Source organism: Pteropus alecto, unplaced genomic scaffold (assembly GCF_000325575.1).
Source record: "Pteropus alecto unplaced genomic scaffold, ASM32557v1 scaffold778, whole genome shotgun sequence".
Taxonomy (NCBI): Eukaryota; Metazoa; Chordata; class Mammalia; order Chiroptera; family Pteropodidae; genus Pteropus; species Pteropus alecto.
This window is the reverse complement of record NW_006441062.1, coordinates 301212-316282: the sequence shown is the minus strand read 5'-3', so window position 1 is coordinate 316282 and position 15071 is coordinate 301212. Positions and strand designations below refer to the sequence as shown.

General features: G+C 34.3%; 1 protein-coding gene across 1 annotated transcript in view; it reads right to left on the bottom strand.

Annotated features, from left to right (window-relative positions):
- SLC2A13 (solute carrier family 2 member 13) overlaps nucleotides 1–15071 on the bottom strand; it is a 305609-nt gene that overhangs the window by 255616 nt on the left and 34922 nt on the right. The window contains exon 2 of the mRNA XM_006918238.3: nucleotides 1334–1493. Coding sequence (XP_006918300.1) covers nucleotides 1334–1493 — 160 coding nt within the window. The remainder of the gene's footprint in view (nucleotides 1–1333; nucleotides 1494–15071) is intronic.

Here is a 15071-nt window from a genome sequence, read left to right as displayed (position 1 = left end):
GTTTCGGGTCTTATATTCAGGTCCTTAATCCTTTTTGAGTTACTTTTGGTGTGTGGTGATAGACAACAGTCGAGTTTCATCCTTTTGCAGGTGGCTTTCCAGTTTTCCCAGCACCATTTATTGAAGAGGCTTTCCTTTCTCCATTGTATGTTTTTGGTTTTTTTGTCAAAAATTATTTGCCCATATAAATATAGTTTTTTTTTCCCAGTAATTTCTTACTTTGGCAGGATTCATTCCTTCAAAGGTAGAAAGTGGTTTAGCAACATCAGCAGACAGAGCTAGTGCTTCTTAAGACCTGTGTCCTCTCTTTAATGGTCCCGACAAGTAAATGGCTTCATTGGGTTTTCTCACATGACTTTTAATAAAACTCCAGCCTAAGTCTTTAATAGCTCATCTTAAGCCATAGGATTTATTGTGCTGCTTAAATAGAAATTTAATTCCCTACATTCACATTGCATTGAACCTTTTTGCTTAAGCTGTTAACTTTAATACTGTAAACACCATGCAGTTAAGTACTGGAGTCTGTCTTGTTCAATATTTTATTCCCAGGACCTATATAAAATAGATGCTCAATAAACATTTATTGTAATAAATGGTGACAAGAAAAGAAGTTGGAGAATATTGTGTAACCTGTAGTGACTTTTAATAAAATCTCCTTGGAACAGTTACATGAATCTGTTGTTCTGAATACTATAAAGTATATCAAATTCCAGAGCCCATAATATTTTTAAGCTAACATTAATTTTTATAATATTTGGTTTAAAAATATTTTCAAGCCATTTCAAAAATAATTTTCTCATCTTTTTTGATGCAAAACAAGCCAAACAGTAATCAAGAAATAATTTGTGTATTTTAAATATACATATATAACATCTTTTTTATACAGTATAGCTAAGTCTATATCTTTAAATACAGTTTTCTTTCAGATCAGAATGTAACCTCTTCAATCCAAAAAGAATGTTAGTTTTATCTGCAGTTCATAAACAGCTTGTCAATCACTGATACAATTCAAGAACTCCATGCATATTTATTGCTGCGTTCATTTTTAAACAAATATTGCAAAAGATTACTCAGTGTGAGAAATGTCACCTAAATGTTAAAAAAGAAAAAAAAAGCCTGTAAATATCAATTCTCAATGGTGGGCTGCTGGTCTATCATTAAAATAAATATCAACTTCTTGTCCACTTTCGGTTTTGCTGAATGCCATCCACTTATAAATTAGGTATGATGATTCAAAATATCCAGTTATATTTTTCCTACATTTCTCAATTTTTCTCCCATCCTCTAAAATCATGATTTATTTGAAAATTAAATATAAGAACTATTTACAGACCTCCATCCATCCTTTTGTAGATAACTGAACGCTCCATCAACAACACTTGCAAAGAACTGGCCTCCTGTGATGAAGAGAGTATTCACGGTGACCAAGCGACCTCTTAAATTGGGTGGTGAGACCTCGGCGATGTACACTGGCACTGTCATGGAAGCAATGCCTGCAAGGAAATTAAAAGTAAACATAAGACATTTACTCAAGCTTTCTGTTGTTGTGATAAATATTAGTGCTAGATTCACACACACGCACGGGCTTTGTTTTCTACTTTAAACAAAAGTTTACCACATATTTAAAGATATTGTTTATAACAAATGACTACTGCAGATAGGTAAAAAATGTGTGAGATACTAATCTCTGAATATCATTTTTCATATTATCACTGGAAAGCCAGAAATAAAGTACCTATAGAGATCTCATATAAATTTAGAAGGCATAGAAGTATGCTTTATAATTTTTTGAAGACTAAAATAGGAAAATGCTCTCTAGATAGAATTATTGAAATATTTTTTAGTCTACATGAAAATGTAATCAGATGATAGTGAGGATAAAAAAAATTGTCCCAGAATACCTATTATTCGAAATCATCATTTCCAGTAAACACACCAAAACTCTTAATTGGTTTACTAATAAGAAATCCATACGTTAAATCACCTTATTCAATTGGGTAGGTGTACATTTCAGATACAACTCACAATGGACAATACTTTGGGAATTTACAGTTTTCAAAACCAGATGGTCTTAACAGTATAATAGATGGTTTATGGCTACGTGTATTTGGTTATACCTGCTTTAAATTTTTTTAAATCTAAAATCAATGCAGCATAATTTATGGTAGCAGTTCTCAAACTTCATTGATCACTAAAATCACTTATGTGTTTTTTTAATTGTCGTTATTTAACAAAGATGCCCTCACCCATCCCAGACTTAAATAAGAATCTACAGAGGGGAAATGGGCTTGTCTTTTAAAAATCCTCCAGGTGATCCTGATGCTCTCCATGTTTTTATAAAACTACAATTCTATGGTACACAACTTTGAGCCCATTCAAAATTTCTTAAAGAAAATCGTGGCCCTGCTGGCCATGCCTAGCTCACTTCTTATTTTTACCCTAAAACTAATATCGAATCAATACTCACCAATAGCTCAGTGAAAAAAAAAAAAACACGATTATCTAAGAAAATTTAATCTTTTATATCTGTAGGTACTATAAATCTCTAGATTAAACCAAAACATCAATGGGTTGCGTAACGGACCCACATAAAATTGCTTTTAAGGAACTGATCTGTATAAGGCCAAAAAGTAGACTGTATGGAAGGTAACAACGCTAAGAAACCTGTTGCTGTGTTTTCTATACAAGGTATGTTGAATGTACTATTTACCACATTCTGGACAACAAGAGACATTTCTCTCTAGTCACAGTTATGCTTCTCAGTAACTGATTTGTGTTTATTAACACTATAAATCACATGGCTGTTTTATTTTCCTCTTTAGGTAGGCAGGCCTACCTCTACCAAGTGTTTAAGACTTCGTGATATTTATCCTGTGAACTGAACTCCCTCTTGATGCCACAATTATCTTCAATTTCACCTATTTTAAATATATTTTTGCCCTATTTTTATTTGCTTTATCTTTGAGTAAAGTAAATGAATAAATGGACAGACAAGATTTAGTTAATAAATATCTGTTTCTGGAACATTCACTTTATTGTTGTATAACTACCGGTAAGTAGTTAATAAGTTTGCATACAAGTCAGACCAATAAGTCTCAGAATTATATTCTCTGCAGTTTCCACCAATGTTATGTAGTGCCCGTCGATATATGGCAATAATGAAAAGTATCTTATAATTTTATGAATTTCATAAAATAACAAGTATGTAAGTAAACAAGGTATAGTCTTTGTGATTAAATCATCACCTGAACAGCTGAAAATTTCCATCTGACTGCTAATCAGTTCAATAGCACAAACCACCCTAAACTGGCCTTTGTCTAACTTAGAAAGAGGAAGCATTTGTGGAAAATGTTGACAAGATAATTGTATATTCTTTTTAGTTCTTTTACTATTAAACTTTTAAAAAAATCAGACAAAAGTAATTGATCATTTGGATTTATTTTTCTGCTTTAGTATGTCTATAAATGGGAATCCAGTTCCTCTCCTTAGCCAGAGATCTTTATTCAGCCAGCTAGCCCACAGACTTGAGCACAGGCAATCAGAGCCATGGTTTTAGGCAGGATTGCTTATCACAAAGCCCACAGATTCTACCTGATAGGAAATGCAGAGATGTCCCCAGGTCACCAGAACACTGAGAAGTAACAGATAATGACAGGGAAAAGTCTGAAGAACTATAAAAAGAGTCACTGGATTTAGAGTTGGAAAGAACCGCAAAAGAGCTAATGAATGCTCACATTGACTAAACATTGTTACAACTGCTTACATTCTATTAGATATTTCACATAAACTGATTATTTTATTTAATCTACAGAACATCCCAATAAAGGACATATAATTATTCCTATTTCTCAGAGAAGGACCTTACCCCAAGTCTCATAATGAGCAAGTGGAAGGACCAGCATTTGATCCAGACGGCAAGATTCCAGAACCCAATTTTTAAAGCACTAGACTATACTGACTGACCACCACAGACGAGAACAGACTCTGGCACCAGTGGGTTTAAATCCCAGCCTAGCCATGTACCAGCTGGGTAAGTCTAGACAACTTACTTTTCTGGATCTCTAGTTCCTCATCTATAGTATAGAAAGAATAAAAGTAACTCTTTCATAGAAGCTGGGAAATATCAATGAGTTCATAGAATAAAGCACTTAAATTGTACCTAGCATAAAGTAGTCAATAACATCAGCAAGAATTTCTAGTATTATCATATCTCTAGTTATGAGGCTTTTTCAATTCAGTTTGACCTGTGTTAGGTGCTGGCATTATCAGGATGAGTATAACAAAATAGGGTCCCTTTTGTAAGGGAAGCTACACGCAAACCCTATTCATAAATATATGCAATCAAAAAAGTTCAAAATAACATGGTAACGGTCACAGTAGTTATACACTGTACCCCATCTTTCGATGCTGACACTGCTGCATACTGACAATGATTAGGTGGTAGCTAGGAAAGGCTGGGCAGACAATTCTGTAGAGTAGAGCATAAGCTTAAGAAAATACAAAATGACAGGGGTTCTCTCAGAGATCACATAGAAAGTGCAAGGCAGAATATGCATAGAGGTGTGGTGGGAGAGGCAAACAGCACAAATCATGGAAACAGCATCCATTTATCAGCAAGCATTCATGAAAATATTTGATCTGAGCTGGGTCCTGTGCTAAGTACCAGTAACAGAGTGCTACAGATGAAAGACATGCCCTCTGTTCTCATGGGGCTTAGGTTCTGCTAAGCAGAATGTGTTTGACCAGTAATTACATTTCAGGTGTAATGGGCCTCACCAAAGGGGAAGTGTGGGGAACATGAGCCTTTGGTGAAGGGACTGGATGAGGAATCAGAAGAGCCTTGGATGAGCAGAGATCAAGTGAATGAGTAAGCTAAAGCTAGATGGGGTGGGGGCGGGGGGGCGCGTGGAGGGTGAGAGATACTTCAGATGACTGGAGCAGCTTAGACAAAGGCCTTGAGGCAGGAACAAAGGCATCCTGTGGGGGGGTACTATTTCTCAAGATGTGAGCAGAGACCAACCAGATTATAAAGAATCTTAGAAGCTATATTAAGAGTTTGGTACTTAACATAGAAGCCTTTGAATAGTGGAAAGGAGGAAAAGTCACAGTCAGATTCATGTTTTTAAAGGTTGACTTTGGTTAGAGTATGGAAAATTGACTGCAAGGAAGCAATAAGTACAGTGGCAGCACTGGAAATGGAATTTTAAAAAGATCCTAAAATTATGTATTTTGTATCTAGGCTAAGGAGAATTTGGATGGCACATGAAGTATAGGGAGAGGAGGAATTTAAGGATGATGTTCAGATGTCCAGAATAAGCAACTAGGAGCCTGATGGGTACTTTATACAAAAATAATATTGAAAGAGAAGCAAGTTTAGGTGGACCATAAGGTCAAGTTTCAGACAAGTTGAGTCAGAGGTGCTCTGTGAAAAACACAAGTAGGCAGCAAGTAGACCACTCTGTATGTGTGCTGAGAATATAGATTATTTACATGTGAATGTCCCCAGTCTCCCTCTCTTCTCCTACCCAATAGAGTCTTTGCCAGAATAACCAGCCTCTCCTTCTTCCTTCATCCTTCAGAGAAAATTGGGTCTTTCTCAGCATAGTTTTTGGGCTTTTCTCATGCTAGACTACACACACACACACACACGCATACACACATACATATATAATACATACATATATATACACACGCACACACACACATATATATATACACACATACATACACACACACACACACACACACACACATAAATGGAGCAGAAAACATGGGTCGAAAAATCCGGTTTGTCAGAATTTCAAATGAAAAAAGACTGGAGAGAATTGTGAGAGCCTCAGGGTCAGTACAGAAAAAAATAAGATCCTATAACGAAGGGAATGACTGACTTGACTGGGGAATATGGGAGGTACCAATTTTAAGAAATATTGCTGAGTTATAACCTACGTGCTATTATATTCTTCAAGACACAAGAGTAGTATTACTTTTCAATTGCTTTTAGTGACTGGACTATATTTCTTTAAATGGAACTCCAAACTGAACCTGGGCCAGGCAGGGCTTGGGAATTATACAAATATCTGGAGCTCAGAAGATGGTTCTTTGTGGCTGGTGTACATTCTGAAACTATGAGAATGGAGGAGATCACCCAGAAATGGAATATGAGAAGAATGCCTAAAAATGATTCCTGAAAAATTGTACTATTTAAAGAACTTCTGGAGAATGAAACTGAAAAGAAACAACCAGCAAGCATCTACCTTACCCTTGAACACTATGTTATTTCTAAAGTCTTTTTATGTCACCATTTTGCATTATTATGGAAGGTCATCCTATCAATAGGCAGGCAGGACAGGTATCATTCATTATCCCCCTAGGAAATGTACAGAAACCCAGCCTCAGAGGCAGACGAGAAGAGATTTTCAGAAAGCCAGATAGCAAGTTAATGTCAAAGTGGGTCCCATAGATTTGGGTCCCCTAATCTTTGTAATGTACCACTCCAGGACTGAGTGTCATGCCTCTGTTTAGAATGCAACACTTTGGAAATTTCTCAGAAACATTTTATTTTCGTCTCTATTACCCTTAGCTAGCACACATGAACTTCTCAGGTCAGAAGGGTCTGATCTCTTCCCTGCCCCTACTGCCTGCTATGTGACTTACTGCTACCAGGTGTCATGTTAAAGAGGATAAATAACTCAGAAAAATGAGAAAGGTGATTAACTGTAAAACTTCGAATTAGACAAGTTTAAGTCCATAAAACTGCTTTATGAAAATAGAGAACGATAAAAGAACGCTGATGATCAGGAAGAACAGCAGATTCCATGTTCATTACATTCATGTCTGTTCAATATGTACATTATAGGCCCTGTTAGCCTAACCTGCTATCAATAAAACCCATGCAAATCATAATTTAGGGACTTCCAAACATGACACCCACCTTGGACATTAAGTCTATGTCACCCCAAAACCTCCTTTCCACTTTAGAGAAACAAATGGAATTCGGTCCTGAGACAAAGCTCACTATTCTAATGAAGAACAGTTAATAGTGTATGAGAGTCCCCAAAATTAAGAATTATGTGCTTCATAAGTGGACGTAATTAATAATATTTAAAATTTAGCAGATTCTATGAAGAACTTTTAATTTTTCCCCCAGTCCAATGCAGGGGTTCAGAACAGGCCTCCCCAAGATGTGCCGCTTGGCATGGGAATTATTTTCAGCCGAAGGCAACAGAGTCTCTGAGGTGAAAGAGAAACTTTAACCCCTCCCGTAAAGAATTTAAATTAGGGGCCTTGCCCATTGTTAAGAGGTATGACTAGAAATAACTTTTTATGACCTAACAATAGAGCAGGATAAATATCTAAACATCTGCTCTTCTTATCCTCTGAATGATCTTCCTCTTCTCTGAAATGCCAAGGCATCGTACCTCATCCTTAGCTCAGAATGTCATCTATACCTCATTCTAACTTTGTCTCTGAACCTCTCACGTATGTGCGGTTCTCAGACGTATGTATGTAGTTAAATTTGGTTATTTTCTCATTAATCTGTCTTATGGCGATTTACTTATTAGACCAGCCAAAAGAACCTAGAAGGGTAGATAAAATGTTTTTCCTCCCCTACACCAATTACTAATCAAATAAATGTCTGATGAAAAAAAAAAGCAAATTCTTAATTGTCCATACTAAACTCATGAATTGAAATTAACATAAGAAATGTAGCAGTATAAGTTTCTGCTAAGGACATATTAGAGTAAATGTAACCACAAAAAGCTGTGTTGGTATTATTTCTGAGTATGAGTATTTAAAAGTTTGATACAAGAAAAGTTTGTTTCTTATTAAATAAGGTCCACATAGATGAAAACTCATTATTAAGCTTGGCTCGAGGCGTTTCACCAGAAAATTGCACCTCAGACAATGCAGGGAAACTCGATTCACACTCTCTCAACGCTGCCAAGCTGATTCACCATAAACAGCACAAAACTCTCTAGAGTACAGAACCTGGCTTTCAAAAACTGCTGGAAGCCCTTTTGAAGCCCTGACTCAGAAGTATAAATAATTTCATACCAAATAGCATTAGAAAATCCTGTTGAGATGGGTAAATACCCATGAATCACAGCAGCCTCTTAGCATGATAAGCCAGACAGCAACTAATTAGCTTCTTAGAAGCACATGAAGCTACCTTTTAATAATAATGCTTTTTGAACAATGACTATGATGTCCTAATTTCATTTTGTAAATTATTGCTCTATGATCCCTACAGAAATAATTTTAACAAAAAGAAGAAGAATCTGTCTAAACAAATGTATCCCTCACTATATTTGTTTCAGTTTTGCTGTCTTGCCCAGGACGGGTTATGTCTGCATTTTTCTAAACAGTTAAGCATCTACAATTACCAGGTTATAAACGTTCTAGAACTCAGGGGTTTTTTCCCCACTAAATATAAGGCCTTAGACCCAAAAACTGCTGGGCAATTTCAAAGAGCAATAAGCCTCAAAGTGGTAAAAACATATACAACACAAAATGCCTATAACAGAAGAGAGAGGTTGTGAGAAAGATTATATATGGGGATAACTGGAAGAGGTAATGTTCTACGGTATTTAAAAGCTCTTAACAGTGAGTTACAAACATGTCATTAGCATTTCAATTCAGTGCAGCCTTCACGGCCTAAATGACCTTTATACTACCTGAAAATATTCTATTGGTCTGCCCATGTCCTTTTTTCTAATAACTTCTCAGTAGAGTCTGTATCACATTGTTTCTCCAAGCAGGGCTACAAGCTCATTCATGATCACATCTTATGTATCTTCTGAAATATAACTTGCCTAAGTGTCCAGCACAGTCTTTGTTATCAGTAATATGGGATGCATACAGAAAACCAAAACCTTTTAAATTACTGATTTAATGGTTTTAATACTAAAACCATTGTTCATTAAGCAAAACTTAGAAATAACAGGTAAAAAATAAGGTAAATAAAAATCACCTACAGGTAAGAAGTGAGATAAATAAAAATCACACCACCCATAGATAACTACTATTAAAATTTGGTTATAACTCACAGTATTTTTTTCCATAAGTCTGTAGCTTTAACTTATTATCTTGTAAACATTTTTCTTCTCTTTAAATACTCTTTTCCAAAAAAGAGGGTCTCAAACTTCTTACATAAGCTAGTAGGTACTATAAATGTAGACGCCAACTGAGTATAAGATACAAGGTATTCAGTTGATTATGTAGCAACTAAGCTATAAGACACTCTGCAGGCCAAAATAAACAAACAAACAAACAAGACATATCCCTATACAGCCATATACAACAATCTGGATACCTGTGGGTTTGGCACTCTTGTAGCACAAGATCATTTTAAGTAATAGTATAATATTCCAGTATTCAGATAAAGAGAAGAGGAAAGAAGCGTTCCTAGAACACATAGATGAACAGGGCAGGAAAAGAAAAGAATTTCTTGATGGGAAGACATGCCAAGAATTTAATACAGATGTAAGAAATTTCTCAGTGTTTATAGGTTATATGAGAAAGACAGCAGTATAAAATGTTAGAAAAGCAGAAGCACTACGTTTTTACACCTCACAAATGGAATGCACAAAGGTTAATAAGAAATCAATACGTTTTCCCCAAGGCAGTGAATGTAGCACACAGGAACCTAAGTGGTGCTCTCTCATATTTAGTACCATGAGACATGTAGAGGTAAATGTTTAAGAACAACAAACAATGTGGACCTGAACAGGAGCCAAAAGGTGGTGAATCACCTGAATATAGATTGTAATTGAATAGGTAGAGATAAAATACTCAAGAAATGTGCACAGAATAAGAGAAACGCAGGGCTAGAACTTGGTTATAGAAATATTCACACAGTAGATATAAAAGGTTGAGAAGTAAAATAAAAAGAACTATTAAAGGAAATGTTAATGTAGCAAAATAATATATGAACACACACCCCCCAAATTTTTAAGCTGTTCTTCAATATAAGGTCTGCCCTTGCCTAAAAAGCAGAAACAGAGAGCCACAAAGAAGGAATTGGCTTATTAAAAAAGGACAACAGAATGAAATTAAACAGAAAAATGGCTAGAGTAAGGAAGGAATGCAAGAACTCTAAAATTTTAAGAGCAGAACATGTAAATACAGAAGTAAAGACCACATTGGAGGCAGTAAACAAATTAATGAACTGTGTAAAATTTGAATGTGTGGAACATCAATTTGAGATGCTCTCCAAGAATGAAAAGTAAAGGATATTAAAATGATACAAGATATTGTTGAAAAAGAAACCATTATAAAAGAAATAAATGAGCCCAGGGGTAGGTAGGAACAGCTAGACACATCCTGGGAAATTTCTTGATTTGCAGTTAACAAAAATTGTTTGTTTGTTTGTTTTATGGATAGTACAGAAAGAAAAAATGAGCTTATCTACAAAGTAATAGTATCCTAGCAATATGAAATGTCATAGACCTACTGCAGATGTTAGGGGGAAAAAATGCTGTCATCCAAGTATTTTATATCTTGCCATGTTCTATAATTTCATAACTATATAGCATTAGAAAATCCTGTTGCAATGAGTAAATAACACAAGACAAATGACCCATTTAGTATTTTTGAAACCACCGCTAAATCAACCCCAAGATTAACAACAAGAAAAACTGTAAGAACTGTAAGGGAAGTTTCAGCATAAACCACTCAGAGAATCTGCCCCTCAGTCTGGACTAAAAAAATCTAGCTGATAAGTAAACCTCTGAGTGTTCACTCTACCATTCTTTCTATGACTCCCCTCTCCCCTATTTCTTAGTAACACACTTCTGGAGCTACAGAGAATTTCTTGGCTTGTCTGATGACCACTTCAAAGCATTAACTGATGTTTTTCTGTCCCAGCACATAGTAACAATGGCAAAACATTTTACTTGGTTAGAACACTATGCCTGAATAATTATTTTTTAAAATTTTTACTTATTTTTTAATGTTCAAAGAAGCATAGATACACAGAGCAACATAATGTCCATCTTCATTAGCAAAGATCTTTATTAATGATTTCCCGTGTCTCTGAAAACTATACAAAATGACCCTGCTGAGTTTTTTAAAGTAGTGAAAATCATATAAGCCACCCACCAACAGATATTATCTTCCCTGACGTCTTCTAAAATTATCTTTCCATCTAGAGCACATGACTATCCCTATGCTGCTTGCATTTAAAAGTCAGTATGTAGTAAAATCTTCACCACATAAAAACGAAGAGGAAAAAGGCACATTTTTTAAGATCTACAATGACACACAACATACTTTCCCACATAATTGTCTAATAATCACATGGCAATCATGTGAATCTATGTACTGATAAAATTTTAAATGTTTGATAAGAAACATAGCCAAGTTAACTTTCATTTTCTCTTATTTTGTAACTATAGAGAATTATTTTCTACATGCATACTTTTTATACTTATTTTTCAAGATACTTTTGAAATCAAAAAGGAAAAGGTCTGTTAAAGAGACATGGTAGCAGTGAGAAAGCCACACTAAAATGAAACAAAGTCTGCTTTTAGGAGCTCTAGTTATCATCTGGCTTTAAGATAGCAAGGTCTCACTAATGATAAAAGGGAATGGAGTGAAGGAGAGAAGGAAAATCTTTAGGTTCTCTTAAGCAGTCAAAATTATTTCAATAGATAAAATAAATTACATATTTTGTTTTTCATTATACCAAGAATATATAACTCAGACTGTTTAGTTGATTCTTTGAAATGGTAGGCACCAATCATAGTGAAACATTTATCAACATTTTACAACAGTTTCTTCTTGTAGGGTCTAAAAAGAGTATACTATCCTTAACATTTATGAAAGGTTATAAGCAAAAATGCCATAACTATGGCTCAGTAACACTCTTAGAAATAGACTCAAAGAGAGATGACAGTGAACAAGTCTGTGAAAAGGGCCGTACCGGCTTTCAGAAGAGATCATTAAAATGAACGCCTACATTACTATCCATGGCTTACACACATCTTTTCATTCTAATTGTAGATCTAGGGGTAGCTTCTACTCAATCAACAGAACCTAGCTCTGGCACAGATGAGCTGGTATTATTGCTGGCATTATCTCTTATTTCTGTTCCAGCAGCTGTTAGAATTTCTCTGTTAAGTGACAGCTGACTTCTTGTCAGCAACAATGGAAAGACAGTAAAATGGTATTTTCATTGGGCTGAGAGAAAATAACTATCAATCTCGGTTTCTAGTCCAACAGAAAAAAATCTTCAAGAACAAGGGCAAAATTCCTAAGTAAATTCTAAAAATGTATTTCAAATAGAAAAGGGAACCTGAATGGATGATGCAAAGAGAATAAAAATGCAAGAAGGAATGAAGAACATAGAAAGTATTAAATATGTAAGAAAATCTAAAAAACAAAATAAGAAAAATCCATTAGCAATATCTTGCAGTGTCAAGAAAATCAAAATACATAAGAATAGAATTGCAACTGGGAGGAGGGTAAAGGGAATTAATGTGTTTTAAGTTGCTTATATTATTAGGAAGGAGAATAAAGACATTGTGTAACTCCGGATGTTGTTAAATATGCACAAGTAAAATTTCAATGATAACTACTAAAAAATATATACAATCAAAATATAATTTCCAAACTAGTTTAGAGCAAACTGCATGAAAAAAATGTATATACAGGGCAATTCAAAAAGGAGAGAAAAAGAAGCACAAATAAGTTTGGGACTCAAAAGCAGATATAAATAAGTTCAATTATATGAATAATTATAGTGTGTGTAAAAGGATCAAATATACCAAATAAAAAGAAGAACAATCAGCCTAGATTTAAAGCAATCAGCTTGGATTAAAAATATATACTTTATTTTGTGTACAAAAAAAACAATGAACACAAGTTAAAAGGATAGAAACAAGATTAAAAACAAAAAAAAGAAAAGCAAAGAAAAGGAAAAAAAAAAATGAGGAAAAGCCCAAATGAAGAAAGTCAAGGCAGTCCTATTCATCCAAGAAAATAAATATTAAAGCAAAAAGTATTACTAAAGGCCAAAAGAATCATTTGACGATAAAGGGTTCAATTCGCCAGCAAGAGAGAACAGCTAAATTACATATGATCCTGTAACATGGTTTCAAAATATATAGAAAAGATTCCAGAAATATAAGAAAAAACAGACAAATCTACAATCATAGTGGGTGATAGTAAAACATCAGAATCAGTAATTGATAGATCTAAGAAACAAAAGTTCAATAAAAAATATAGAGTTGACCGATACAACTACATTGGACCTGCATCTGCTTTATGAATTCTGCATTCAATAAGGGAAGATTACACATTATTGTTACAAGCACAAAAGGAGCATTTATAAAAAGCTGATCACCCATCCACTGGCTCACAAAACAGTCCTCACCATATACCAAAGGGGCAAAATGATATGGATCATGATTTCCAACCTCAAAGCAATCACACAGGAAATTGATTAAAAAAAATAATAATAACCAAAATATATCAACCATGTATGTATAAGAATTGAGAAATACACTTTCACATAACCCATCAAAAATCATACTGAAAATTTAATTTTTTTTGAAATGAATAACATGCACTACATACTGTGAGTACCAAAAAATGTTTAGATAAGAGGCAATAAAAATAAATCATCTATGTCCATCCAAAGAACTAAAAAAATAAAATTAACTTTAAAAAGCAGAAATAAATACTAAAGAACAGAAATTAATGAAAGGAAAAAAAAAATATGAGGTGATTCTAAAACCAGAAGTTGGTTCTTTTAAAATATTAAAGTTCACAAATACTTGAAAATAATGGTTGAAAAAAAAAAGTCTAAATAAACATGTCAATAATGAAAAAAAACTATAATGAAAATTAAGTATAAAAATTAGACACATGAAAAAGGGGGCCACTACGAACAACTTTAATCCCATAAAATAGACACATTCCTAGAAAAACTTATATTTAGGAAGAATTATAAAACCTAAATAGTCCAGAAACCTTTAAAGAAATTAGATTAATGGTCAAAAAAAAAAATCCCCATATGGAAAACTTCAAGTCTAGATGGCTTTATTTAATTAGTTCCACCAAGCTTCTAAGAAACAAATAATTCCATTCTCACACAAACTATTCTACAATATTAGAAAGAAACAGTATTTCCCATCTAATTTTGTGGATTAGAATAACTGGTTTTTGCTGTATTGGGAGAAAACTCTCCATGAATTACTTGCCTTTTTGCTTATCTTACAAGTAGGAACTGACTGCTCTTTATTTCATAGAATCTTTTCAAGGATGGTCAGTATAGCAAACAGTCTGGTAAGATAATGTCTCCTTTCAAAGCGAAGGGTAGTTTTGAATATATCTTTGAAGACAGAAATACTATCTTCTTCCAGAGTAAAAGGCAGGCATTCTTACTACCTATTACATAGCTGGAATCCTGAAGCTCAGGAATCTTCTCCTGTAACACAACCCACTGTGCGTGCAAGTGTTATCTGATCCACTTTACATCACCATGTAGGAACTGGGATTCACGGAATAGCTGCAAAAATGCTGATTCTCTGGGTACTGCTCTGCATTACAAACTGTCCTTCATCTCTGACCCAGGAATCTCGTGTCTTCTTTCAGATCCATAAAACTATGGCAGGTTAACTTTTAGGTTACAAGTAGGATATAACCTCACATTCTTCACAGTTCTTGACATGCTCGAACCTGAAAAGGTTAGCGTAAGTCCTATACCACAAATCAGCAGATTAAAAAATCTAAAAATATATAACCAAATCTAGCAATTCATCACCGGATAAAAATGCACTATGATATCCCAGGAACACAAGATTAGCTTCCCAATACAATATCAACTAATGTGTTTACTTTACTATAAGAAATATCAAATGCTTTTATCAATAGATACAGAAGATCTGCTAGATAAAATTCGACATCCATTCATGAACATAGTAAACATCATACTTAACAAGAAAATATTGAAAGTTTTTCCTCAAATTAGGAAGAATTCTCTCTTCAACATTAGAGATTCTAACCAGTGCAGTAAGACAAGAAAATATGTGTGAGATTCAAAAGAAAACAATAAATATCCTTATTCA